Genomic DNA, 27543 nt, shown 5'->3' with positions numbered 1-27543 from the left:
TTGCAACCATTAATTTTAAAATAAAAGGCAAGAACAAGGCTAAATAATAAACACCCAATCATAAACAAGCCATAAATTAAACACTCATTAGGTTTACACACTAGACCCAGCCCTAGTTAAAAATCTAGCTACTCATAATGGGTATAGAAGAAACAAGGTAGAAAAGATGATAAAACTCATATTCAAAGATTAAAAGATAAAAATCCAATGTTAAATTACTAAAGTAAGCTAAAGTTCCCTAAAGCAATAAGGAAAAACGGCTACAGGAGTTCCAATATTTAAAACTTGACCTAATTTCGTGAAACTAGTCTATTTATACAAAGCTGGAAATTTCGGACAAAAATGCCCTTTCGAATGTTCTGCGGCCGCACAATTCCATGTGCGGTCCACACTTTTCTTCAATCTTGATAGGAGCTGGATCTGCAGCCGCACAATTCTGGAATGCAGCGACATCTCTTTAGTTCTGCGGTTCGCACAAATCCTGGTGCAGCCGCACAGGGCCCTTCTACGGACTACATAATTCTGAGTGCGGCCGCGTGGTTGACTTCTGCAGCCACACAATAATTGTGCGGTCCGCATATCTTTTAGGATTGAAATGTTGACTCTCTGAACTTTACTCTAATGTAGCTTTTGCAGCCGCACAATAATTGTACGGTCCGCATTTTGTACTAGCAATCTGATGGATTCCCTTTGCATTCTGCGGCCGCAGATGGAAATCTGCGGTCCGCACTTTATGCTTTTGTGCCTAATTTTGTCTTTGAGTTCAGATTACTCCTTCTTGAGTTGAATTTCATCTTTGTGGCTCATTTTTCAATACTCTTGCAGTTAAGCATATTTCATCAGTTTTTGAAAATACAATTAAATACTTTTGGACTAAAACGAAAGTAAAAAGGTGCTAATAAGTAGTCAAAATCTCCACTTATCAACCCTCCCCCCTCCCAAGCATAAGCTTTTGCTTGTCCTCAAGCAATTGAAGTAATTTCCACCTCCATAAGTTAAGAACTATTCCAACTAATCTAAGGTGTATCAATCACACATCAATTGGGACCAACAATTACCCACAACACTTATGAATTATCAACAAGACAATGATTTGAAGTTTTAAGCACAAATAGTTCTAATGTGACACTTGAGCATCACGAGTTGACTTTATTCATCAAGGAAACTCGCTCTTTCATGTAGGTTATTGTGGATCCCAAACTTCTCCTCCTCTACTCTCCGTTAACATATCTCACTTAAGAATGTAGCACTCAATTCAAGGATTTGTGAAAAGTTCGTTCATCTCTCTCAAATGAATATCACAAGTATGGCTCTAAGTACCATATGCTTGCCCTCATGTAAATCAACAATAATGCAAGTTCACTCGGCTTGACATCACGTAGGGCTTTTTTCGGAATTTAAGGAAGGCTTTTGGACTAAGGTTGGATATCTTGGAATAGAACGGGTTCATCTTTCCTTAAGCACTCCATTTTCTCTTTTTGGCTCATGTTTTGCCGAATCTTTGAGGCATTTTCTTTTTTCTTAGAGGAACTAAGAGACTTAACATCACTCTTTCTTGGTCATAACGTTCATTTTCTCTTTATTTGTTTTCTCCATTCTTTACATTGTTGTTTTTCTTTGAATCCCTTCAACTCTTCAACTTATTCACTTTCTTTTTGCATTTTTCTTTTGTTCTTTCTTTTTCTTTTTCCTTTCCTTTCTTCATTTCTTTTCTCTTTTTGTGCCTTGATACCACTTTCAAACTCCTTGTCTCTCCCCCAAACTTATGTTTTAGCCAATTGTTTCTCTAGAGTGTTAAGGAAAAACTCGGGTTCCAAGAGAGGGTCACTACATAACGGGTAAATGCTTGTAACGTGATTATCAAATGAAAAAGTTCTTAGGATCAAACGGGTTGACTAGGGATAGCACATTGGTGGGACATGAAAAATTCAAGCGGGTCAAAGAGAGCCAAGCAACACTTAGAATTTTGCCTAAAAACACATTCAGGGCAAGTTATAGACCATTCACACGGGTACTTGGACTTGCAAAAAAACATCTCACTTCTCACACGACTGGATTGTTAAAGAGGATAGAGTCTAGGGCCCATAACAACCATATTCAAGATTGAAAATACTAATGGTTCAACTAAATCGTTTCTATCTTCCTATCTCATGACTTGCATTTACAGTCACTAGCGCATTAGTAGATCTTTTTTTTGGTTTCCCATCAGGTGTCCAGTACCCGACTATATCCGAATTCGCACCGAGTAGGGACCCATTTAGGGGATAGCGCTCCCTACCAAGGATTTTTCATATCCAAGGCTCGGATTAAGAGAAGAACAGCCTCATTCGCTGTACCAGATCCTTTGATGGTGCATTATTAGATCTTTCTGCAATAATAGGTTCAACTTATTTATCAAACGGTTACCTTATTTGGGATCTGCTATACATGTATTTTTGTACATGTTGCTAGAGAATATTCATGGAGTATGACATTCGCAGAGGTACTTTTAAGGTATTTCTACCAATATGCTAGTCATATATATATCAACCAATATTCATTTTTTTGGAAACGTCAGCCAGCTTCCGCACACCTCAATTATTTCATCGGATATCTACACCTCAATTATTCTACTCTATATCTGTTATCTCTCTCCAACACAAGTACCAGATAACTTTGCGCATTAAAATTTAGACAAAAAGTTCTACATTTCATACTAGATAACTTCGCGCACCAAAATTCAGACAAAAAGTTCTACGTTCACTAAAAACGGTGCGACTCAACATGACATGCTTATGCAGGAATTTTGAAACCCCATGTTACATTCCATATATTTTTCCTTTTGTCCCATTGTATGTGGCCTTGTTCAACTGAGCACGTAAATAATATGGTTATAAATTATCTCATCAATCGTTAAAAAGGTTGTCACGTCATCCATCGTTAGGAAGAGTCACCTGGTTCACATAAAACTACCTTTAGAAAGAACTATGGCATTAAAAAAACCAAACGCTTATTGATCACTTAAACATGAAAAGAAGCTACTAAATTAAAAAGAAGCTATTAAAGTAAATAAGGAGCTATTAGACTAAACATTGACTATGAAGAACACAAAATAAAGAAGTTATAGAATAAACTACTAAAAGCATAAATCAATATACAAGATGAGAAAGGAAGAAATAAAATATATATATCAATAGAGAGAGAGAGAGGAATAAAGAAGAATATGTACATAAATAAAAAGGAAAAGAAAATGTTATCAGATATTACATACCAATGTCAAATGTCATCAAATCAAATAAATTCCAACCCTCCAAATAAGAATAAGTATTGTCCACAATGCTTAACAAAATAAAAACAAGGAAGGGAAAGAGTAGAGAGGACTCCCTATGTGGTGTCCGTGTCTATAGTAGCACCACCACCCTCAGGCTCCTCCAACTGTATCTCATCATCCTCTGCTCGGGGAGTAGCTGGGTTGGTGACCATCTGTAGCACCGCCTCAGCAGTGTGGGCAGCGAGGTCTGGCTCCTCAGATTGGCCAGGTGCTGATGGTGCTTCTGGAGCTGTCTCCATCAGCAAATCAAATGGAAGGTCACCAGCTGATGCTATCCTAGTCACCTCTTGTCTCAACCTGACAACTGACTTCTTCGAAGCCTGGGATTTCCTCATCTTCTTCACCTGCTTCCCAAGCTCCTCAATTGTTGTTCCATGTGCCACCAGGGTATCCATAATAGTCTTTTGGTTTTCCAAAATCTTCTTCAAAGTATCCTTCAATATGGGAGAAATGTGGGGTACTGGGGTAAAAGACTGTGTTGCAACAACACTAGATAGGTTAGACAGCTTTGTAGTAGTTGTCTACATCCAATTATTGAGACTCGCCAATGTCTGGGAGATTCGTAGCGCAGAAAGTGGATGAGCTGGTGTGGACACTATCCTTAGGGTAGAAGTGGATGGGACTGATGCTAACGGACCGGAAGATGGAGGTGGAGGAATAGCAGTTGTACTGCTATAAGGCCCGACTGCAGTGGTAGGCATGTCAGCTGAAGTTGTAACTACCACCGAAGGCTCATCAGACTGCCCACGGTAGTTGTTGTCTGACCCTTGTTCTTCGGATTCCTTGGGTCCTTTAAAGAGAACCATGTGAAGGGCTGTTTCATCCGCACCTTTGTATCAAAAGCCTTTGACTCCACTCCCGCATCCGTAAGATACTCCGTGATAGTGTTTGGATACGGGTAGGAGCTCTCAACTTGACTACCGACTAGAGACATATTGACTGACATGATGGTACCTACATTAATTGGGTACCCGGCCATGATGGAGGCAACTAGGACTACTCGTGGGATTGGGAGATTGTTTTCATTTAGGCTTGGATCTATTCGGCTACACACAAATGTTTGCCAACCCTTAGCTTCAAAGTTGAGGGTGTTCCACTGAATGGGAACCCCTGCTGTGATCCATGGTGGTGGTGTTTCTGGAGCTGCCAATATCTCTGCTAGCCATGGGCGAGCTGCATCATCCAGTGCAAACTTCTCCAAGTATTGCACCGGCTCCACATCCTCGAGCCCCAAATAAGTGTTCAGGGAGGTTTGATCAAACCTAACTTTAGTACCCTTCTTGATATGCACCACATTGGCGTAGAATTCCCGGACTAAGTGCTCCTTGGCATCCACCACGCTTTGAGTGAACCATGTCCACCCTTTCCTCTCCTGAAACTATCTTGCCACATTTGGGTTGTACCTATCCAAGTCCTTCAAAACAAATTGATGCTAAAGTATGAGCGAGCTCTGAGGCCACCACTCTCGAAACCTATTGAATGTAGTCAGGCTCACAAATCAATCTTCCCAGACTTCTTTTTTTTTGACCTCTCAAGGACGGCAACTCTGGTATCTCCCCCTCGACTGTAACTGGTGCAGCAGGGGTATGTGAGGAAGAGGGCTCTGAACCGTGGCTGTTATCTTCTGAACCCTCAGAAGAGCTAGCTAAGGTGGAAGGCTCATCTCTGAGTTGGAACCTCCCCAGGAGCTACCTTGGCTGTGAATTGTGCATCGGGCTGCTCTTGCATTGAATTTGCCTTTGATGCTTCCCTAGACAGGACATAGGAACTAGACTCAGAAGGATTCAGGGCCCTCCTGGTTGTTGCTTTCTTTGCTATCACCCTTTCTACTAAGAGTGGTATGGTACCCTTGCCTCGGCCTCGGGAGGGTTCACCCCTCCCTTTGAATGTATCACCTCGTCCTCGTGATCTAACCATTGTCTGCAATACATAGCAACAGGGATCAATTATAGTTCAAATTCAAAGTATCAGACAGTTGTTGACAGTTGGAAATGAAAACCAGATGCAGGGTACAGAAGTAAGGTCCGCATATTTTTGAGTGCGGCCGTAGATAGGAATGTGCGGACCGCACAATTTAGAAGTGTGGCCGTGATAAGTGGGAAGTTTGACTACTTATTAGCGCTTTTTACTTTCGTTTTAGTCCGAAAGTGTTTAATTATATTTCCGAAAACTAATGAAATATGCTTAATTGCAGGATTATTGGAAAATGAACCACAAAGATGAAATCTGACTCAAAAAAGAGTAATGTGAACTCAAGGGCAAAAAGCATAATGTGCAGACCGCATAATTTCTTCTGCGGCTGCAGAATGTGAAGCAGTTCCATCAGAGACTCAATGTGATGTGCGGCTGCAGAAGCTATGCTAGAGTTCAAGTTCAGAGAGTCAACAGTTCAAACCTAAAAGAAATGCGGACCACACAATTATTCCGCAGAAAGGGCATGTGCGGTCGCACCAGGAAATGTGCCGACCACAAAACACTCAAGATGCGACTGCATCCTAGAATTATGCGGTCGTAGACCCAGCTCCTACCAAGATTGTAGAAGAAGTGCGGGCCGCACATGAAATTATGCGGCCGCAGAACCTCTGAAAGGGCAATTTTGTCTGAAATTTCCAGCTTTCTATAGATAAACTTCTTGCACGAAATTAGGTCAAGTTTTGAACATTTGAACTTCTGTAGCCGTTTTCCTTTACTGCTTTAGGCAACTTTAGCTTACTTTAGTGATTAAACATTAGATTTTTATCTTTTAATCTTTGAATATGAGTTTTATCATCTTTTCTTCCTTGTTTTCTTCTTTATCCACCGTGAGTAGCTAGATTCTTAGCTAGGGTTGTGACGCAACCCTAGTGTAAACCTTATGGGTGATTAATTTTTTCTATTTTATGAATGTGAATTTGTTATTTAGCTAGGTTTATGCTTTATTTATAAAATTAATGGTTGCAAACATTGATTTATTCCTTTTGACTTAGTCTCTTCTTGAGAAAGAGAGACCTCTTGGTCAACCTAGCTAACAAGGAATTGGTTAATTGAGAAATTGATCAACCCAATTAAAGGGTTCAACCTAGAGATAGTAACAACCGGATTTGAGCTCTCATCAATCGTTTTGGTAGATATCCATTTGATCTTTACAAAGTCAAATTGGCAAAAGCATTCTCTGACCGAGAGGTATTGAGTGGGCAACATAGTGTTGTGAGCTATAATATACTCCATTCAACAAAACAACATAAAAGTCTTTATCCTATTAGGCGAACACCTAGGTCATGGTCATAGCCCTAGTCCTTTTACAATATTTGAAAACAACAATAAAAACACAATTTCTTAGTTTTAATTACTTATTTGCAATCTTGGTTTAATTTAGCTATAGAACCAACCAAATTTGTGGAAGTGTAATCAAAGATATTTCAATCTCATACACCGTACTATATACTCCTAAATTCCAATCTCATAGCTCCCTGTGGAATTCGACCCCAACACTATTGAATACTACTATTGCATCAACCATTTCATATCCTCAAATAGAGGTGTGACTTGGACGACATCAATTTTTGGCGCCGTTTCCGGGAAGCTAAAAATAGATTTAGCTATATATTTGGTTTTGTGTGTGAATTGTCTTCTTTTCTTTCCGTGTTACTAATCTTTTTGGTGAAACAATTGTAGGTGAACAATGGCTCTCAACAATAATGATCCTCTTTGAAACATGCCTATGGGGGATGTGGACGTGCAAGATGATCAAGTTGAAGAGGTTCCTCTTGAACCTCATGTAAATAGACAAGGCCGGCCGCCTCAAGACAATGTTCTCGTTCCACCCCCTCCTCCAAATAGAACGGCTCCACACCGGGTGTTGCCGAATAAAGGATACGCAAGTGCCATAGTCCAGCCCCCATTAGGGTGGGAAACTTTCAAATCACAAATGTTATGTTTACATTGTTAGAACAACGGGGATTCTTCACCAGGGCTCCAAATCAAAATGTGTACAAGCACTTGAAAGGGTTTGTTGATACTTGCTGGGGGAGTAATCAGACAAACATCTCTGAGGAAGCTCTGTGGTTGAGGCTATTTCCTTTTCCACTACGGGCGAAGGCCTTGGATTAGCTAGAAAGTTTGCCAAATCATTCTATCCATACATGGGATGAATTGGCCGAGAAATTTATTTCCAAGTTCTTTTCTCCCGGGCATATGGCTACTCTTAGAGATGAGATTCTAGCTTTTAAACAAGAATGCAATGAGCCTTTGCATTAGATATGGGAGAGTTACCGTACTATGGTGAAAGAGTGCCCAAACAATGATATGACGGAGGCTATGATTCAACAAACTTTCTATGGGGGGTCAATACTACCAAACAATGCATGGTCAACCAACTTGGCAGTGGAAATTTTATGACAATGCCGTATGTGGAAGCTTGTGAGATTCTAGATGAAATGGCAGATACTTCATCGGCATGGCAAAGTAGAGCAAACGTTCCTTAAGGTGACCCAAATATGATTCATTTTCATTAAGAATTACATGATCATGGGGAAACAATTGTTGAGTTGACCATCATAATGAATCAACTAGCTAAAACTCAACTTCAACAAGATCAAGGTCCTAAGCAAGTCAATGCAATGGAGGGAGTTAGTATGATAGTAAACAAGAGAAGGAAAAAGGGCCCTCAAGTGTAAAACCGTGTTGGAAATTATGTGCAAGATGATACTGGGTTTGATCAACATGAACCATACAATAAACAAGAGGAGGAAGTATAATATGTGAACAACTTCCAAGGGCAAAGAAACAATAATCAAGGCCCGAATCAACAATAATGGCGACCTCAAGAAAATCAAGGGAATTTGAATTCAAACAACCAAGGTAATTGGAATGGTGGTAACAATCAAGGGAATTGGAACAATCAAACAATCAAGGAAATTGGAATGGCCAAAATAACCAAGGCAATTAGAGTGCAAATAGTCAAGTATATTGGGGAGGCAACAACCAAGGAGGGTGGAACAACAACTAAGGAGGGTTTTCAAAGGCCCCCGGTGTATCAACAATAGAGCAACCCACCTCCTTATCCTTCCCAAGGTCCGTGTTCTTCCAACAATGAGATGGGATGAATTGAGAATATGTTTTAACAAATGATGGAGAAGAATGCCGACTCCGATGCTCAACTAGCTTCTCACAATATTTCAATTCGCAATTTGAAAGTTTAATTGGGGAAAATCTAGCAAGCCTTGAACACTCGTCCTAAAGGGGCACTACCAAGTGATACGGTGGTGAACCCAAAGGGTGGGAACAACATGGGACATGCCATGGCCGTTACTACAAGGTGTGGAAAAAGTGGGGATGCAACCACCCCAAGTCAAAAGAAAATTGTGGATGATGAGCAATTGGTACAAGAAGATGAGATGCCAAGCAATGAAGTGCAAGCAAATGATGAGGTAAGAATTGATATTGATGACAATATGGAGGAGACTCATGAGGAAGTGAACCCGTCTAGGGAACACATTGTTGACATACCAGAACTGGTAGTGCCAAAGGCTAAGGCACCAATGACAAGGCCTCCTCCTCCATACCCTCAAAGGCTTGCCCAGAAAAATGGCGAGAACCAATTCAAAAAATTCACTGACATGATGAAGAGTCTATCCATCAACGAGCCATTGGTTGAAGCTTTGGAGCAAATGTCGGGTTATTTAAAGTTAATGAAGGACTTGGTAACAAAGAAGAGGTCAATGAATTGTGAAACTATAAAGATTACTCATTGTAAGCACGTGATTTTTTCCCTATGAAAGAATTACTCCCAAAAAATTCAAAATAAGACGATTTTTCCTTGAGGTGCAATTTTTGAATTTTTGTGGTATTTTTGTATAATTATTTGTATTTTTCTGTGCATGTTTATTTGTTTAAATTAATAAAACTAAAATATGTCGCATTTTCATTTAGTATTTATTTAAGTTTGTTTTACAAAAATGAGAAAATCATAAAAAAATAATGTACGTTGCATTTTTAGCATTTAACGTCTAAATTGTGCGATTTTATCGTTAATTGCTATTTAAATGTGCGATAATAGTTATTTGGAATTAATTAGTATTTTTTATAAGTTAATTTAGTTTATAAGTTAATTTAGAATTTTAGTTTTATTAATTAGGAAGTAAAAGAAAAGAGAGCAAGAATATAAAAGAAAATCGGAATTAGGCCTCTTCTTCAATTTTGAACCACAGGGCCCAAAGTATACCCAACATTTCTCTATGACCCGGTCCATTTCAAACCGGGTCGACCCAGTCCACAACCCAACACCCCTATTTCCCTATCTTTCAAAAAAACAAAACCCTAAAATTGTATTTTCTCTTTCACTGTTGAAAATACCATCTGCCACCTCCCCTTACCTTCACCTTCTTCTTCCCCCTCACGACCACACACACACACACACAACCATGGCTGCTTTTTCTTCTTATCATAGCTACACAGCCATGTCAAGCTCCACCATCATCCGACAACACTTCTTTTCGCCCATGGTTGCCCAGTCGAGTTCGTCGTCGCCATTTTTTTTGAGCTAGAGCTTTAATGGCTTCTGCCTCTTCTTCTTTTTCATCGCACCCTCGAGCTCCATAGCCATCCCTGCTGCTTCATCACTGCATCGTCCCCAATCCGCCATGGCTGCCTGAAACTTGCCGGAAAAACAGGCTCCAGCCCTCGTCGTTGTCCACAACGCAACACTGATGCGGATGCTTCACCTTCTTCTTCACTTCTTTTCCTTCACGCCCTTTTCCATCTCCATCTACCAACAACCCAGCTCGAGCGTTCATGGCTGAACGTCCACCATGACAGCCCAGCTACCTCGACGATCTTCTGCTTCATCTTCTTCTTCGTCGTCTCCTTCAGTCGAACAACCCATCGTCAACACTGCCCAGTCGACCCCCAGCTGCCTCGATGACCTTCTGCTTCACCACCTCTTCGCCATCTGCTTCATTTTTCAAATGACACCAAACGACCATCTTCTTCGATGGTCCATTCGTGGTCGTCTTCGGCATCGAGTTATTTTGGTGCGATAATTATTTCCGGGTAGATTTGTTTTCGTTCGAGTTCATCGTCGTTCCGATCCGGTTAGTTGGTTTAAGTTTTGTTTCTGTCCGTAATTTGTTTGATGTGTTCGGATCTGAAATTAGATATGTTCGATATTAGTTTCGTGTTTATTTTGTTATTTTCTTCAGTTTGTTTCATTTGTTCTAGTTTATTTTTAATACAGAAATTGTTAGTTTAATTATAATGTTGTTAGATTTAAGTTGAAGTTCAATTAATTATTTCTTCAGTTTGTTTTATTAATTTAAAAGGATTTAGTTTTAATATAGAAGAGTGTTGGTTTAAATTGTATGAATCCGTCATGTTTGTTGTTTAATATAGATTTAACTCGTGTTCATTTTTTGTTTGAAGTTCGTTTTTAATCCAGTGATTTAATGTGAGTTTATGTTTTGGTTTTTAATTTTTTGATTTAGTTTGAATCATGTATCTTTGTTGTAATTTTGTTGGATTTAATTTGAAGATCAATTGATTATTTGAGTTTAGTGATTTGAATCTGTTTATTTATTTTGTTTAAGTTTAATTTGAATTTGAGCTCAATGATTTGAATATATTTTTTGTTATTGTTGTTGAATCTGAAAATAGGTTTGTTGTTAAAAAATATTGTTCAGTCAAAATAATTCCAGTATTCTTTGTTGTTCATCATTTAGTTTGAGTTTGTTCATAAAATTTGGTTAGGAATTGGTTATAGCTGCTATATTTTGGTTAGAATTGATTAGGTAAATTGGTTATAGCTGACGGGGTAGATTGGTTAATTGTAGTATTTTCAGGGGTAAAATGGTAATTTCAGTAAGTTCAGAGGGGTATTCTTGGAATTGAAAATATGAACAATTTTTTATTTTTGAGTGTTGTGTCCAATAAATTAATAATATTAAAATAATGAATAAAATAATTCATAATGGGAGACAAGACATAATGGTAGGGAATAATGCATTTGTTTAATCAATAATAGGGGGACAAGACATAATGGTGGGGAATAATGCACTTGTTTAATAAAAAATGGGGAACAAGACATAGTGGGATTGCAGGGCTCAAGAAAAGTTGATTAAATAAATAATAATTGTATTTTTTATGTAGTAGTGGGTTTGGTAAGATAAAGTGGTTGTTTTTATTATTTGATTAATTGATTAAAGGGTTTGGGATGAGAGATAAAATAGGATAGACTTGAACAGATTTGAGAAAAACAGAGAAAAGATAGAGAAAAAAAAGGAGCTGAATATTAAAGAGAGAGAACATTTTCGAAAATATCAAGGAGGGAGAGAGAGAACAAAACTAAAAAAAAATCTTCTACTTTCCTTCATTGTTTGAAATCAGCATTAATTGCTATTGTTTCATCGAAGCTTGAAGCTTTTTTCTTGGGTTACTACTCCACCGGTTTGCAAACTCTGTTACTGGTCTATTCTTGTGTTGCTGGACTGTTGTTGCTGTGCTGTATTGTTACTACTGCCGCTGATTCTCATCTTCCTCTTCTTTTGTATTCAATACCAGGTACATGGCTTTAACCTTGTCGATATTGTAAGCTGAAAATGTGAAAGCATGAATACATATGAAGAATGGAACTTTGAAGCTTTAATTTCGCTTTTTCTTCATTTCTTTTACTGATTGTATTTAGGCTATTTCATGTATTACTGTTTAATAATTGGAATAAGAGAAAAATGACATAAGTTGGTCTTTAGTGAATCAGCTTGGCAAAACGGGTTAATTCATTAGCTATGAAGGTTTTAATATGGTCAACAATAGGTTAATTATGAATGGATAGCTAAATTTAGTTAAAGGCCAAACAAGACTAGATAATGTTTAAGTTTAATAAACTTTCTAATAAGCTTTAGTAATTATGGTTAAATCTAGTTTCAAATGGTTGTGAATAATTAATTCCAATAGTTTTCTTTATATAACAATGCGAGCTTCAATCTAGCTATATTTGATTTCTTTTTGAATATTAGTTGTCGAATTTCTTATTTTGTTTATGATTTCGAATTTATTTTTTTATTTATTAAAATTCCTTTCCATTAATATTTGTCTTAATCTAGCAATTAGTATGTTACGTTTTCTTAATTTTTTTTGAAAGCTCCTAATTAATTAGGATTTTCTTTCTTTATTTTAGAAACTAATTTTAATAGAAAAATGTAGTCATTTTAGGATTGTCTATTAAATAAATAAATGAGATGAGATGAGCCTAGTAAAACGTATAGATTGCGGGGCCCTCACAAATGTATGTATTAATTACTTAGAACTCGGGATCGGCCGCTTAGTGAAATTCACGGCTTTTTCCAAAAATAACCACGCGCTAGTCGTTTTAGGCACGCATTCTAATAATTTTACCTTCTTAAACTCGGGTGTGCATTTCATGCGACCCAAATCCAAATCCCAAAACATTGAATAAAATGTGTTCCGGATTGCGGGTGCATTTCATGTGACGCAATCCAAAGACATGTTTTAAATGATGTTCACATTCTTTAAAAAAAATTATTATAATAATAAAAGCGGCTAAAGAGTTAAAACTTGCACATGAGCTCATAATTGTATAAAATCAGATAAACAAGCCGAATATGACAATTGAGCGACCGTGCTAGAACCACAGAACTCGGGAATGCCTAACACCTTCTCCCGGGTTAACAGAATTCCTTATCCGGATTTCTGGTTCGCGGACTATAATACAAAGTCATTCTTTTCCTCGATTCGGGATTAAATTGGTGACTTGGGACACCCTAAATCTCCCAAGTGGCGACTCTGAAATAAACGAACAAATCCCGTTTCGATTGTCCTTTAATTGGAAAAAACTCCTTCACCCTTGAGGGGGCGGAAAAAGGAGGTGTGACACTCATCAAGTGAGTACAATTGTGTACTCAATGGCTCCTAAATTGGAAGATCCCGACACTTTCATAATCCCTTGCACCATTGGGAGTGCTGACTTTGCTAAAGCTTTATGTGATCTTGGGGCAAGTATCAACTCGATTTTCAAAACTTTGGGGATTGGGCAACTAAGACCCACATCTATGAGGTTGCAAATGGCAGATCGTACATAAAGATACCATTGGTTATTATTGATGATGTGTTGGTTCGTGTTGATAAATTCATCCTCCCGGCGGACTTGGTGATTCTTGATTGTGAAGTGGACTATGAGGTGCTGATTATTTTGGGTCGACCTCCTTGCTACGGGGAAGGCTCTTGTTGATGTGAAGCCGGTGAGCTCACTTTCCATGTGGGTGATGAAACGTAGTTTTCCATTTGTGAAAATCTATGACGCAACCAAATAGCAATGAAGTTTGTTCGTTTGTGGATTTGGTGACCGATGTGATTATTGATGAAACAAGTGCCGATTGATGATACTTTAGAGGCTATATTGATCAATTGTGATGACCAAAAAATGGGGGGTTATGTAGAATATATGAATGCTTTGCAAGGAATGGGGTCTTACACTTTTGAGCCCGGCAAAATGTCCTTAGATCTTGAGAATAGAACCACTCTTCCAACAAAGCCTTCAATTGAGGAGCCTCCCATTTTGGAGTTGAAGCCATTGCCTCCACATTTTCGGTATGAATTTCTTGGCCCTTCTTCTATTTTACCGGTTATTCTTTCCTTTTGTTTGACGAACGTGCAGGTAGATTCCACTTTGGCGATGCTACAAAAGAGGAAGAAAGCTATTGGATGGACTTTGGCGGTATTTCGAGGATAAGCCTCATATTTTGCTGCACAAGATCAACTTGGAGGAAGGTGCCAAACCATATATTGAACATCAACGGAGACTCAATGAAGTCATGCAAGAGGTTGTCAAGAAGGAGGTCATTAAGTGGTTGGATACCAGGATTGTGTACTCTATTTCCGGTAGTTTATAGACTTCTCTGATTCAATGTGTCCCAAAGAAAGGGGCATGACGGTGGTCACCAATGACAAGAATGAGTTGATTCCTACAAGAACGGTGACTGGGTGGAGAGTGTATATGGACTATCAAAAGCTCAACAAAGTCACAAGGAAGGATCATTTCCCACTTCCCTTCCTTGATCAAATGCTTGATAGATTGGCCGGTCGTGCTTTCTATTGTTTCCTTGATGGGTATTCCGGCTATAATCAAATTCTTATTGTTCTGGAGGATAAAGAGAAAACTACTTTCACATGTCCTTATGGTACTTTCGCATTCTCATGGATTCCATTTGGGTTGTGCAATGCACCAGTGACTTTTCAAAGATGTATGATGGCTATCTTCACATACATGGTGGAGGATTTTCTTGAAGTCTTGATGGATGCTTTTTTTATGGTCGTGGATTCTTTTGATGATTGCCTATCAAATTTGGACAAAGTATTAGCAAGATATGAAAAAACAAACTTGGTGCTCATTTGGGAGAAGTGTCATTTCATAGTTGAGGAAAACATTGTCCTTGGACACAAGATTTCAAAGAATGGTATTGAAGTCGACAAGGCAAAGATCGATGTGATTTCTAAACTTCCACCTCCAACTTCGGTCAAAGGCGTGCGAAGTTTCTTAGGCCACGTGGGATTTTACCGACACTTATCAAGGATTTCTCGAAAGTGGTAAACCTATTGTGCAATCCTTTGGAGAAAGATGCCAAGTTCCATTTCAATGATGATTGCATGAGAGCCTTTGAGTTGCTAAAGCTCAAGTTGACTACTACTCCCATTATTACCACTCCAAATTGGAGTATTCCTTTTGAGCTTATGTATGATGCAAATGATGTAGCAGTGGGAGCCGTTTTGGGGCAATGCATCAATAAGATCTTTCATTCGATTTATTATGCAAGCAAGACCATGAAGGGTGCCCAAGTCAACTACACCATTACGGAGAAAGAGCTTCTGGACATTGTGTTTGCTATGGAAAAGTTTCGCCCGTACTGGATGGGTGCAAAAGTGATTGTTTATATGGATCTTGCGACACTTCGCTATCTCATGAGCAAGAACAATTCCAAAGCCCATTTGATGAGATGAGGACTATTATTGCAAGAGTTTGATATTGATATCCAAGATCGGAAAGGAAGTGAAAACCAAGTGGCGGACCACTTGTCTCATTTTGAGGAGGAGGGGAGGCCGCATAATGGCCTTGAAATCAATGACTTCTTCCATGATGAGCAACTTTTGGCTATTTATATGAAGGAGATGCCTTGGTTCGCGGATTTGGCAAATTATCTTGTGAGTGGGATCATTTCAGTTGAGTTCTCTTCAAACCAAAGGAAGAAGCCCAAACGGGATTGTCAAGACTAATATTAGGATGAACCGTACCTCTTCCCGATTTGTACGGATGGAGTGATTAGGAGAAGTGTACCGGAGGAGGAGCTAAATGAAATTCTCGAGGCTTGTCAACTTTTGCCTTATGGTGGTCACCATGGGGGAGCAAGAACGGCGGCTAAAGTCTTAAGTTGCGGTTTCTATTAGCCCACTCTCTACAAGGATTCTAGTGATCTTGTCAAACATTGTGATGAATGTCAAAGGGCCAGTGGAATCTCGAAGAAAAATGAAATGCCTCTCACCACCATTTTGGAGATAGATATTTTCGATGTGTGGGGTATTGATTTCATGGGTCCATTTGTGATCTCTTGTGGAAATACCTACATCCTAGTCACAGTTGATTATGTGTCTAAATGGGTTGAGGCCGTTGCTTTTCCCAATAATGAAGTGAGGAGTGTGGTGGCATTTTTGAAGAAGAATATCTTTACAAGATTTGGTACTCCAAGGGCTATCATAAGTTATGGGGGTTCGCATTTTTGCAACAAGGATTTCGACACCTTACTCACCAATGATGGTGTCACTCACAAAGTTACGACCCCCTATCATCCTCAAGAAAGTGGTCAAGCGGAGGTCTCCAACCGGGAGATAAAGAGTATTTTGTCAAAGACAATGAATGCCAACCGACCAGATTGGTCAAAGAATCTTGATGATACTTTATGGGCTTATAGGACGGCTTACAAAACACCGATTGGAATATCTCCATACTAGTTGGTGTTCGAGAAGGCTTGTCATCTTCTGGTGGAACTTGAGCATAAGGCCATGTGGGCTTTGAAGAAGTTGAACCTTGAATGGGAAGTCGTCGCCAACTTGAGGGTGACACAATTGAATGAGCTAGATGAGTTCCGGTACCATGCATATACAAGTTCATCCTTACACAAGGAGAAGATGAAGTACCTCCATGACAAGTACATTCGGTACAAGGAGTTTAAAAAAGGTGATCTTGTGTTATTGTTCAATTCTCGGTTACAGATGTTTCTGAAAAAGTTGAAGTCAAAATGAAGTGGCCCATTTGAGGTTGTTGGTGTGACACCCTTTGTTGCATTGGACTTGAAAAATAAGAATTGGACTTGAAAAATAAGAATGATGAAGTGTTTAGAGTCAATGGGCATTGGGTGAAGCATTATATGGGAAAATTTGATGATGGTCACATTGTGACGGTTCTTCATTTCAAGTGATTGGTAATCTGAGTTGTGCCCCGATGTTAATCAGGCACTTCTTGGGAGGCAACCTATGTGTCTTTTTCTTTTTCTTTTCTTTCTTCTTTAGATAGGTCTTGTTTTATGCTAACTGGTTTTGAAGTGTGTTGCAGGAATGAGTGTGATTTGCAGGGAATATGCTCAAAAAAATTGGTTAAGTATGGAAAATGTGCGGACAACACAAAATTGAGTGCCACAGTAGAATGGAATATCTAGCCACACAATTCTTGTGCGGGCCGCATAATTGGAAACCCAAACTTGCACACTCTCTGAAGTTTCTCTATGCGAGAAATGGCCGAAGTGCACCCACACAAGGAATTGTGAGGTCAGCACCAAAATGTGTGGTCGCATACACAATTGTGCGAACCATAGATCAACAGCGGGTAAAACTTGTAACAGGTAAAGGAGTGCGGTCGCACATGAAATTGTGCGAACCGCACTCAAACTCCTGAACCCCAAGCCATTGTTTTAGTATAAATAGTGAACTCCTCACTACCGGTAAAACTTTAAACACTCTGAACATTCACAAAGGCAAAAGGCACAGTGCACTCATTTGATTCAAGCATCCCTTACTCATTTCATCTCTTTGATTCTTCCTTGCATCACTACATTATTGGTATGTTTAATCTATCCTTAGATTTTTCAGTTTTCTTAATTTTTGTTCATAGTTTGGTTATTTTGAGCCCTAATTGTAAAATTTATCATCATGTTGAGCATTAATGCATTAGGTAACTTCCTACATGCTAAATGGGGGTGGGTAAACTAGTTATCATGTTTAATTAGTGTTACCTTGTCAAATTTTTGCTTGGAAAGTTAGAACCCTAAATTTACTGCCGATTCGATTTGAATTGTGCGGCCGCACAAGAAATTGTGCGGCCGCACAAGAAATTGTGCGGTCCGCAGATCCTTAGCTTAGGGTAGTTTATGTGAGATGATTGTGCGGACCGCACTCAGAATTGTGCGGTCCGTAGAAATTGAACTGCTGCTATCGAAAACTGTGTATATCGACCAATTCTCTGATATCAGAGAGTTGCATGTTTGAAGATGGAATTGTGCGGCCACACTCAAAATTGGGCGGTCCGCACAAGAAATTGTGTGGACTGCAGAATTAGGGTTGCGACCGCACTTCCAAATTGTGTGGTTCGCACTTTCCCTTCTGCGGTCGCACTCACTATTGTGCGGACTGCACTTCTTTACCTATATATGGTTTTTTCTGGGTTGTTATGCAAATGTCTGCAACTGTCTAATGCTATGAATTTAATCTTAACTGAATCCTGTTTCTATGAATTGCAGACAATGATGAGATCTCGTGGTGGAGGTGATACATCCAAAGGGAGAGGTGAACCCTCTCAAGGCCGAGGCAGGGGTAACATGCCACTAGTAGTACAAAGAGCAATAGCAAAGAAAGTTATAGCCGGGAGAGCCCCGGAGCCCGCCGATTCCAGCTCATATGTCTCTTCTAGGGACGCATCAAAGGGCAATTTAGTGCAAGAGAAGCCCTATGCATAGTCATAACCTAGACAGTTTCCAAGTAGATAACAACTCAGAGATGAGTCTTCCACCTCAACAAGTACTTCTGAGCGGTCGGGAGATGACAGTTAGGGTTCTGAGTCCTCTTCCTCACATTCCCCCGTAGTACCAATCCTAGTTGACGATGATGAAGATATACCTGAAGACGGTCGAGGGGTGATACCCGAGTTGCTGGACTAGAAAGGTTGAAGAAGAAGGAGATTTGGGAAGATAGATTCGTGAGCCTGACTTCTTTCAATAGGTTTCGAGAATGGTGGACTCAAAGATCGATCACTCTTGAGCGTAATTTGATTTGAAGGATTTGGATAGATACAACCCAAACGTGGCAAGACAGTTTTGGGAGAGAAAATGGTGGACATGGTTCACTCAAAGCGTGGTGGACTCCATGAAGCACTTAGTCCGAGAATTCTACGCCAATGTGGCGCATGTCAAAAGGGGGACTAAGGTGACCAAAGTGTGGAATTTAAAAGTTAGATTTGATCAGACATCACTAAACACTTACTTAGGGCTTGAGGATGTGGAGCCAGTCCAATATATCGAGAAGTTTCGATTGGGTGATGCGGCTCGCCCTTGGCTAGTGGAGATTTTAGCAGATCCAGGACCACCACCGCCATGGATCATAGTAGGGGTTCCCATTTAGCGGAACACCCTCAACTTTGAAGCCAAGAGTTGGCAAATATTTGTATGCAGTCAGATAGACCCAAGTAGAAATGAAAACATACTTCCAATCCCTTGGGTAGTCTTAGTTGCTTCCATCATGGCCGGGTACCCAATCAATGTGGGTGCCATCATGTCGGTCAACATGTTTCTAATCGGCAAGCAGGGTGAGAGATCCTACCCGTATCCAAACACCATCACAAAATATCTTACGGATACGGGAGTTGAGTCAAGGAGCTTTGATACAAAGGTTCGGGGCAGCAACCCTTCACATGGTACTCTTTGAAGGACCCAAGAAACCCGAAGAGCAAAGGTAATCCATCTACTACCGTGGGCCAGTCCGAAGAGACTTCTGTGGTAGCTACAGCTTCAACAGCCATACCTTTAGTTGACCTAACTACCACTTTAGCCGGGCCTTCTAGCAATACGGCTACCATACCTCCACCTCCATCTTCAGGGCCACCATCGGCTTCAGTGCCTTTATCTTCAACTTATCCACTTACAGCGCTGAGAGTCTCCCAGATACTGGAAAATATCAACAAATGGATGCAGACAGCTACTGCAAAGATGTTTGACATATCCAGTGTTGTTGCAGCCCAGACATCTACCCCAGCTCCCTAGATTCCTTCGACAGTTGAGGAGACTTTTAAGATGATTCTGGACAACCAGAAGACCATTATGGACACTCTGGTAGCACATGGATAGCAATTGAGGAGCTTGGGAAGCAGGTGAAGAAGATGAGGAAATCCCAAGCTTCGAAGAAGTCATTTGACAAGCTGAGACGGGAGGTGAAACCAAGATAGCAGCAGTTGGGGATCTTCCACTTGACTTGCTGATGGAGTCAGCTCCAGCAGCACCAACAGACCCAGCAGCACCATCAGTATCAGAGGCACCAACTGGCCAGTCTGAGGAGCCAAATGTCGCTACCCACACTACTCAGGCGGTATTACAGATGTTCACCAACCCAGCTACTTCCCAAGCAGAGGACGATGAGATATAGTTAGAGGAGCCTGAGGATGGTGGTGATGCTATGGATACTGACCACATAGGGAATCTTCTTTACTCGTTCCCTTTCTTGATTTTATTTTGTTAAGCATTGGGAACAATGCTTACTTTTATTCGGGGGTTGGAGTTTATTTGATTTGACATTTCATTTGACATTTTATTTTGACCTGTAAATAACTAATAATATTTTTCTTTTTCTTTTCATTTATGTACATATTCTTCTCTCTATATTGATGTATATATTTCTTTCTCTCTCATCTTGTATATTCATTTCATTCATGCTTTTAGTAGTTTATTCTGTAGCTTCTTTATTTTGTTTTCTTAATAGTAAAATGTTTAGTCTAATAGCTTCTTATTTACTTGAATAGCTTCTTTTTCATTTAGTAGTTTCTTTTCATGCTTAACTGATCAATAAGCCTTTGGTTTTTTTATTGACACAGTTCTCTCTGTGAGCACGTAATTTTTGCCTCACGAAAACTACTCCAAAATAAATCAAAAATAAAATAAATCTCTTTTAGTGTGCAATTTTTAGAATTTGTGTGGTGTTTGTAAATTATTTGTGTTGTCTGTAAATATTTGCTTTGTTATAATTAAACAAAATAAAAATAAAAATATATGTTTCATGCATATCTAGGATTTAATTATGCATTTAATAATTGATTTAAAAATAAAATTACAAGATATGCATTGGTTCTATTTTAAATGTTTCACTGTGTGATTAATGTTTTGTCTATGTGTTAATAATTGTTAAAAGTAATCAGTATTTTTGTAATGATAATTTTTGTTTTTAATAATTTTAATTAGGATTTTAATAATTAAAAAATAAAATTGGAAATTGAAAAGAGTTGATTAAAATGTAAAAAAACGGACTGGGCCATTTATTTGACAAAAATTCAGGCCCAAAACAATACATTTTAACCCAGCCCAAGTCAGTCAACCCAAAGACCATCAAATGACGTAGTATAGGGAAAATACTACGCCGTTTGATGATGCCCGACCATTTAATTTCAAATGCAAACCATACGGCGTCGTATGGTTGCATTCATTACTTTTGATCCAAGGGTTCCCAGGATATTGACCTAACCCGTGATCCTTACCCGATCCAGTACCCGGGCCGACCCATTCCCCAACTAAACAAAAACGACGCAGTTCATGTAAGCATATAGATCCTGGCGATCCATTCTGCCTGATCTAACGGCCAGTATCAATCCACCTTCCCCCTATATAAACCCCAAATCCTTACCCCGGCCCCCTAACTAAACACCCCCTCCTCTCAAGTTCATCATCGTCCTCAAACACACCCCTAACCCTAGCCGCCCTAGCATCCCATCGCCTGAAACCCAGCGGCAACAACGCCGCCGGTCACCACCTTAACACCCCAGACTCCTCACAACTTCCTCTTCACGGATCTGTCATTGGTTTCCTTCAAATCTGGCCCCAACTCTTCGAATCTTTAATCGAAGGTTGGCCTGAAAACTTTATCTTCTCCGATGGCCTCCAAAATAACACCACAGCTTCCCCTAGATACCCTAGCTATGGATCTAGTATTGGTTTGGTTTGAATCCCCTCAGAACTCTTCGAATCTTCCTTTGAAGGTTCGAATCAAAAATGAACTCACTCAGATTCCTTCCAAATTAACACCAAATGACCCCTAGGCTTCCCTCACCCTTGTGTCATCTTTGGTTCCCTTCGAATCTGCCCAGAAGTGTTCGGATTTAAGATCCAAAATCTGAAACCCTAAAAATTTTCCAATCTTGGAATTTTTTCAATTCAAACGAGGGATTGAGGTTTAATCGACCTTAGTCGAAGTATTTTCAGTTGAAAATACTTCGACTAAGGTCTGTTTGATTTCAAAAGTCCGAATCCAAGTTGAGTTTGAGTCCGGTTGAATTTGATGAAGTAAAGGTATTTTCCCTATTTTTCTTTTTGTTTCCTACATATGTATAGTTGTTTGTTTTAATAACCTGTGTAATTTTTCATGTTTTTGTTTATTTCTGTGATTCTGTCTCCTACCCGTCTATTTGATCAAAATGTGAATTGTTTCTGTTGGTTATGATTATTTACAATGTGTGTAATCGACTCGATTAAATTCGTCAATTAGTTGTGTTATAAATCCTGTTCCTGAAAATGTTGATTGAAACAACCTGTTTTGGATGGATTATTTTGTTGTAATCAGTTGTTTCGTATTTGATAGTCAGTTGATTAATACTCGTTTGTGAATCAATAAGTCTGTCAAAATAAATGTTGTGTATATGTTGTTTCCTGAACTTTAAGTTTCAGGGCATTGTCAGTATATTGACAATGCTCCTGTATTTGTTTAATTTTAGTCCAATGTTGAAATTCAGCTTGATTGATATGCTGAATTCAATATAATGTTGTTGTGATGTTAGGTTCAAATTCAATTTCACAATTGTTGGGTAGATACAACTGTGTTAGGAACTTAAGAGAATCTGTATTAGCTGTTTTAAATCAGGTTGATAATTAGGTTTGAACAGATTTTTAAATCTGTTTCATAATAGATTCTTATCTTGTATTAATGGGCAGTAATAACAGTAGGATTTCAGGGCATTTCTGGGAATGAAACAGTAAAAAACAGTGTTAGTACTAGTGTGCTGGAAGTGGAGTGTTAGTGGCTGTTAATCTAATAGGATAATAGGAAACCAAAGGAAGTGGAGGGGCTGAAATAAAGTAAAGGTATCCTTAGTGCTGTTTGAATAAGAAAAAGCAGTTCAGTGGCAGATTTTAAGGGAAAATCTGCCTTAGATAACAAAAAGGGGGTCCAGGCAGCACTTAAAAAGAAAGGGACAGACCTGTATAAATACAGGAAGCAGGACACAGATTTTAGGAGGAGATTTGGAGAGAGATTTTTAAGACTGAGATTTTGAAGAAAAGAAAAGAACTCAGATTATTTTGTAAGAAGAGGAAAGAGAGGAAGAAAACAGAAAAAGAAATAGAAAAGAGAACATTCACACACACACACACAATCTGAAACAGATACAAAAGCAGAAACATAAAAATCAGAAATAGGAATCTGAAACAGGAAAGAAACTGAAATCTGAAAAATGTTATTCTTCTAGAATCTGTTCGTTGTTTGTTTGTGGATATTGTTCAGTTTGAATCTAAAAAATTTTCTCAAGTTTCTGTCACTGTTCATCTGGGTTAACGGGTCTTGTTCAGACTTGCTGTGTTATTGGTATATTCTGCCGGTGTTTTGTTGCTGCTATTATTGCTGAAATTTACTCCTTCTACCTTTATTTCCAGGTACATATCTTTTAAACTCATGTTATGAAGAGCTTCAACATGACAAATAAATGAAGCTTGGAAATTATAATTCTGTTTTCCATTCGTCCGAGTTCATTAGTTTAAATTTCAGTTTTGTTTCATGTTAGTTAACTAGTAGTGAATTCAACACGATGGCTATAAGTTAATTGTCTTATTTTGAAATTCGTATAAAAGCTTTGTAATAATGTTAGTCATTCCGAAATCTCATTAGTTTAGTCATATTTGAACTGTCAAAATAAGGAACATGGCAGAAAGTTGGCCATTATTTGAACTTTATGGTATTGTTAGTTAGGTGCAGCATAATATGAAAATATCAAGGAAAAATACATTATTGGACTATTTGGTTAGTAGTTAGTTGTTGTTTAAAGCTAGGTGATGTTGGTTGCATTTTGCTATATTATGGCATAACAATGGTTATGTTTATAATCAATAGTTGAAAGTTGCCTTAGTAAAATCCGCTATGTTCACAATGTCAAAGATACGGCGAATAATATTGTATGCAATATCAGTTTATTAAGTCAACAAGTAGACTTATTCTCTTTCTTAATAACAAAGGGCCTAGGAATTTATACAATGCGAAAGTAGTGTTTAGCAATAATTCACATAGATTGAGAATCAAATTGGTTTGATTATGTGTATATATCCCAAACTCAATCATAAGCAGAATTAATTAAAATAATTTCGCCTATTAGATTAAAAACAAGTATATGAGAATGAGATGAGATGTATAAGCACGAATTGCAACATTTTATATCAATGGTAAGTAGAAATAGAATTTGCATTAAATAAAAATAATGAAAATTCTTCAAAAATATCTCTTCCCTTTATAAATCATTTTTTTTTAGTTTCATATGCAATTCATTTTTGGGTATATATATAGATATTGTATTTACGAGAAAAATGGTAGTCTTAATCACACTTTGTTTATTTTACTCCTAAAATTTGAATGGCTCGAAAGAATATAATTCATATGTGAAAATATAATCAGCTGTAAACATTTAATAAATTGTGAATTATTTTCAAAGAATTTAAGGGCCTCTAAAAATGGGAATTTCTCATGATTTTTACATAAAAATGTATGAATATAATAAACAATTTGTGGAAAATCCATAATACCATTACAAATATTTTGCGCGATTAGGGATGCATTCGCGTAACCTGATTATATTTTTAAAAGCAAATTCGGATTATGCGTTCGCGCAACTTCGAGCGAATATTTAATAAAAGGTATTTCTCCAAGGATGTTAAAATAATTTCATATAACCCGAGATGTGCAGTTCACTGTTTAATCATACAAGGGCGACGGTGTTCTTAATTTTATTTCTAACTTCGAACGTATGATTTTTTTTATATATAATAAAAATATAAAAAAAATATTATCAACCTTTTGTGTACACGTATGCGTGGCACGATTCTCTGTAATTATAAAAGGTATATAATACGAATATACGTACGCGTAATTCGTTTATATAATTGTAAACAATAAACAGAAGCGGTAACAAAATCCTGCAATAAAAATGTAAAATCAAGATAAGCCAAGAATAAAAAACAGTTAAGCGACCGTGCTAGAACCACGGAATTCGGAAATGCCTAACACCTTCTTCCGGATTAACAGAATTCCTTACTCAGGATTTCTGGTTCGCAGAATAACAAACAGAGTCATATTCTCCTCGATTCAGGGATTAAAACTAGTGACTTGGGACGCCTTAAAATTCCCAGGTGGCGACTCTGAAATAAATAAATAAATCCCGTTTCGACTGTCCTTTAATTGGAGAAAACTCCCTACGCCCCCCGCGGGTGCGGAAAAAGGAGGTGCGACAGCTCTGGCGACTCTGCTGGGGACTTTTATTATTTCCTGTAACCCAGAACCACTGGTTCAGGGTTTGAAGAATTCGAGCTTAAAATAACTGCGATAATTGGCTTTATTTACTATATGATTTTCAACTGTCTATATGCTTAATATGCTAAATGTTTTTTTTACCGCTTTAATATTATTTGAATTGTGAATATATACAACTGCTACGAAACACCCTTCTTTCTGAGTCTTCTGAATTTATGGTGTACACGTGCGCGTGGCCCACCTTTCTGTTAAAGTCATACCAAATAAGACGGAGTTGGGACAAGTAACTAGGCCGGGTAGACTTTCGTGCTCCCGGTACGTTGCCCCCACTTCGGCTCAAACTGTCCGTTTGGGTAAGCCAGGTTTAGAACAATATGCCTCAGGTTTTTACCTAGAATAACTCAGCCATGTACCGGATCCCTAGTAGGAACGTCTATTTGCATCATGTACATCTGACCTTGGAGACTCAACACAGGGGTTGGGTCTGTCTAGGACAGGTGAACCCGAAATAAAAAGACCATCCTGATGCATCCTACTTGCTACCTGTGCATTCATTTGCCTCGAACATGCTTGTTGACCAGCTTAATTGAAATCATTGTGAGAACCGAGGAATAAAATGGGTTGTTTTTTTAAAAAAAAAATCCCAAAAAATAGTTTTAAATCTTGAAAAAAAGGGTGTTAATAAATAAAAAAATGAAAATGATTTTTTTAGTGTATATTTTCAAAATGAATCTTGACTTTATTAAATTAAATTTCAGACACAAAATGAGCACCACACAAAACCCCCCATCCACGAATACAGACGAGTTTCTATTTCAGCTTCAAATGTGGTGGTATGAATTAGGCGAAGATGGTCAAAAATGGGTCGTCAAGCATTTGGGAAATCTCACGGATATTATGAAAGTTAAACCCCGTGATGATCTGATTGCGGCGTTAGTAACTTTTTGGGACCCTGTTCACAATGTCTTTCGTTTCTCTGATTTCGAGCTTACTCCTACATTAGAGGAGATAGCTGGATATGCTGGTTCTGATGGAAGTCTAAGAAATCAGAGCCTGATATTCACAAAGGCTCCCTCGGTACATCGATTCTTCGGTCTTCTGAACATCAGTAATCAAATCAGGAAAAGCAATGTCATCAACGGATGTTGTAAGTTCAACTTCTTATATTCAAGGTTCGGAAAGTCAGATGGATTCGAAATTCATGAGAAAGGCCTTACTAACAAGCAAAACAAAGACACTTGGCAGATTCACCGTCGCTTTGCCTTCATGGTGGCTTTTCTAGGAATCATGGTCTTCCCAAACAAAGAGCGAACAATTGATATTCGCACCGCAAAAGTTGTGCAGGTCCTCACCACCAAGAAAAATCACACCCTTGTCCCCATCATTCTCTCAGACATTTATCGGGCGTTGACTTTATGTAAATCAGGAGCGAAAGTCTTCGAAGGATGCAAAATTTTGTTGCAAATGTGGGTGATTGAACATCTCCGACAACAGCCCAAGATCATACAATATGGGCCAAGCAATGATAATTGCATCGAGAGTTATGAGGAAAGAATAAAGGATTATAAGTCCCCAGAAGGGATAAGAAGCATGGGTATCTCATCTAAGGGCTTTAACGGCAAATCAAATTGAGTGGACTTTGGGATGGCTCCCGATGAGGGAAGTGATACACATGTCAACCTCAAATAGTTATTTGCTACTATTGGGATTAAGAAGCATCCAGCCATATGCACCACTAAGAGTCCTAAGACAACTAGGGAGATACCAAGTAGTTCCTGATGATGAAGATTTGAGTATGCAAGTAATCGAATTACACCCGGAAGCCACTATTCCCGAGGCTCTAATTCAGCAGATGTGGAATGGATGTCGATACTTGAAAAGTGATACTCAAGTCCCAGACACTACAAAGGGTGAGATAAATCCTGGATATGCAAGGTGGTTTGAGAAACGGTCTCGCGTGGATGATGTACCAGAACCTGAGCTAAGAAGGCCAACAAAAAGACCCCATATTCAAAACTTTAATGATAAAATCCAAGAGCGGTTAATCTGGGGAGAAAAGGAAAAAGGGTACAAAGCAACTATCCATGCCCTAAAGGAAAATCTGAGGAGCCTCAGTCTGGAGAAAGATTTGCAAGCACAAGAAGTTGAAGGCGAGAAGAAGAGTCTAGCTTGTGAGAATGAAAATCTTCATGCTCGATTTCAGAAAAATGAAAAAGGCTTCTGAAACGCCAATGAGGAGTTGGAAGGATCAAAAAACCATCGCCAATCTTTCTGAAAGAATGCAAGATTATGATTCCATTCTTGCTGCAAACGAAAGGGCGTTGAGCAAAGCAAAAGAAAGAATCCAGCAATTAAACGAAGAAGCCATATCTAATAAGGAACGCCGAGATAGGCAATCCGAAGAAGACAGGGCACAATTCAAGAAGGAAAAAGACCATTGG

At 38.7% G+C, this 27543-nt stretch overlaps 1 protein-coding gene across 1 annotated transcript; it reads left to right on the top strand.

Moving 5' to 3' along the window:
* Positions 1-15823: 15823 nt before the first annotated feature.
* On the top strand, positions 15824-16300 carry LOC138888063 (uncharacterized). The gene has a single exon (XM_070169864.1). It carries the CDS (start codon positions 15824-15826, stop codon positions 16298-16300), a length of 477 nt encoding a protein of 158 aa, XP_070025965.1.
* Positions 16301-27543: the final 11243 nt, after the last annotated feature.

The sequence above is a fragment of the Nicotiana sylvestris genome, chromosome 3 (genome assembly GCF_000393655.2).
Source record: "Nicotiana sylvestris chromosome 3, ASM39365v2, whole genome shotgun sequence".
NCBI lineage: Eukaryota > Viridiplantae > Streptophyta > Magnoliopsida > Solanales > Solanaceae > Nicotiana > Nicotiana sylvestris.
Note: the sequence above shows the minus strand (reverse complement) of the source record. Positions and strands in the feature narration are given on the sequence as shown.

Bases quoted from the DNA above. Each gene is read 5' to 3' on its own strand.
- LOC138888063 (XM_070169864.1), top strand. From the start codon at position 15,824: ATGCCTCTCACCACCATTTTGGAGATAGATATTTTCGATGTGTGGGGT.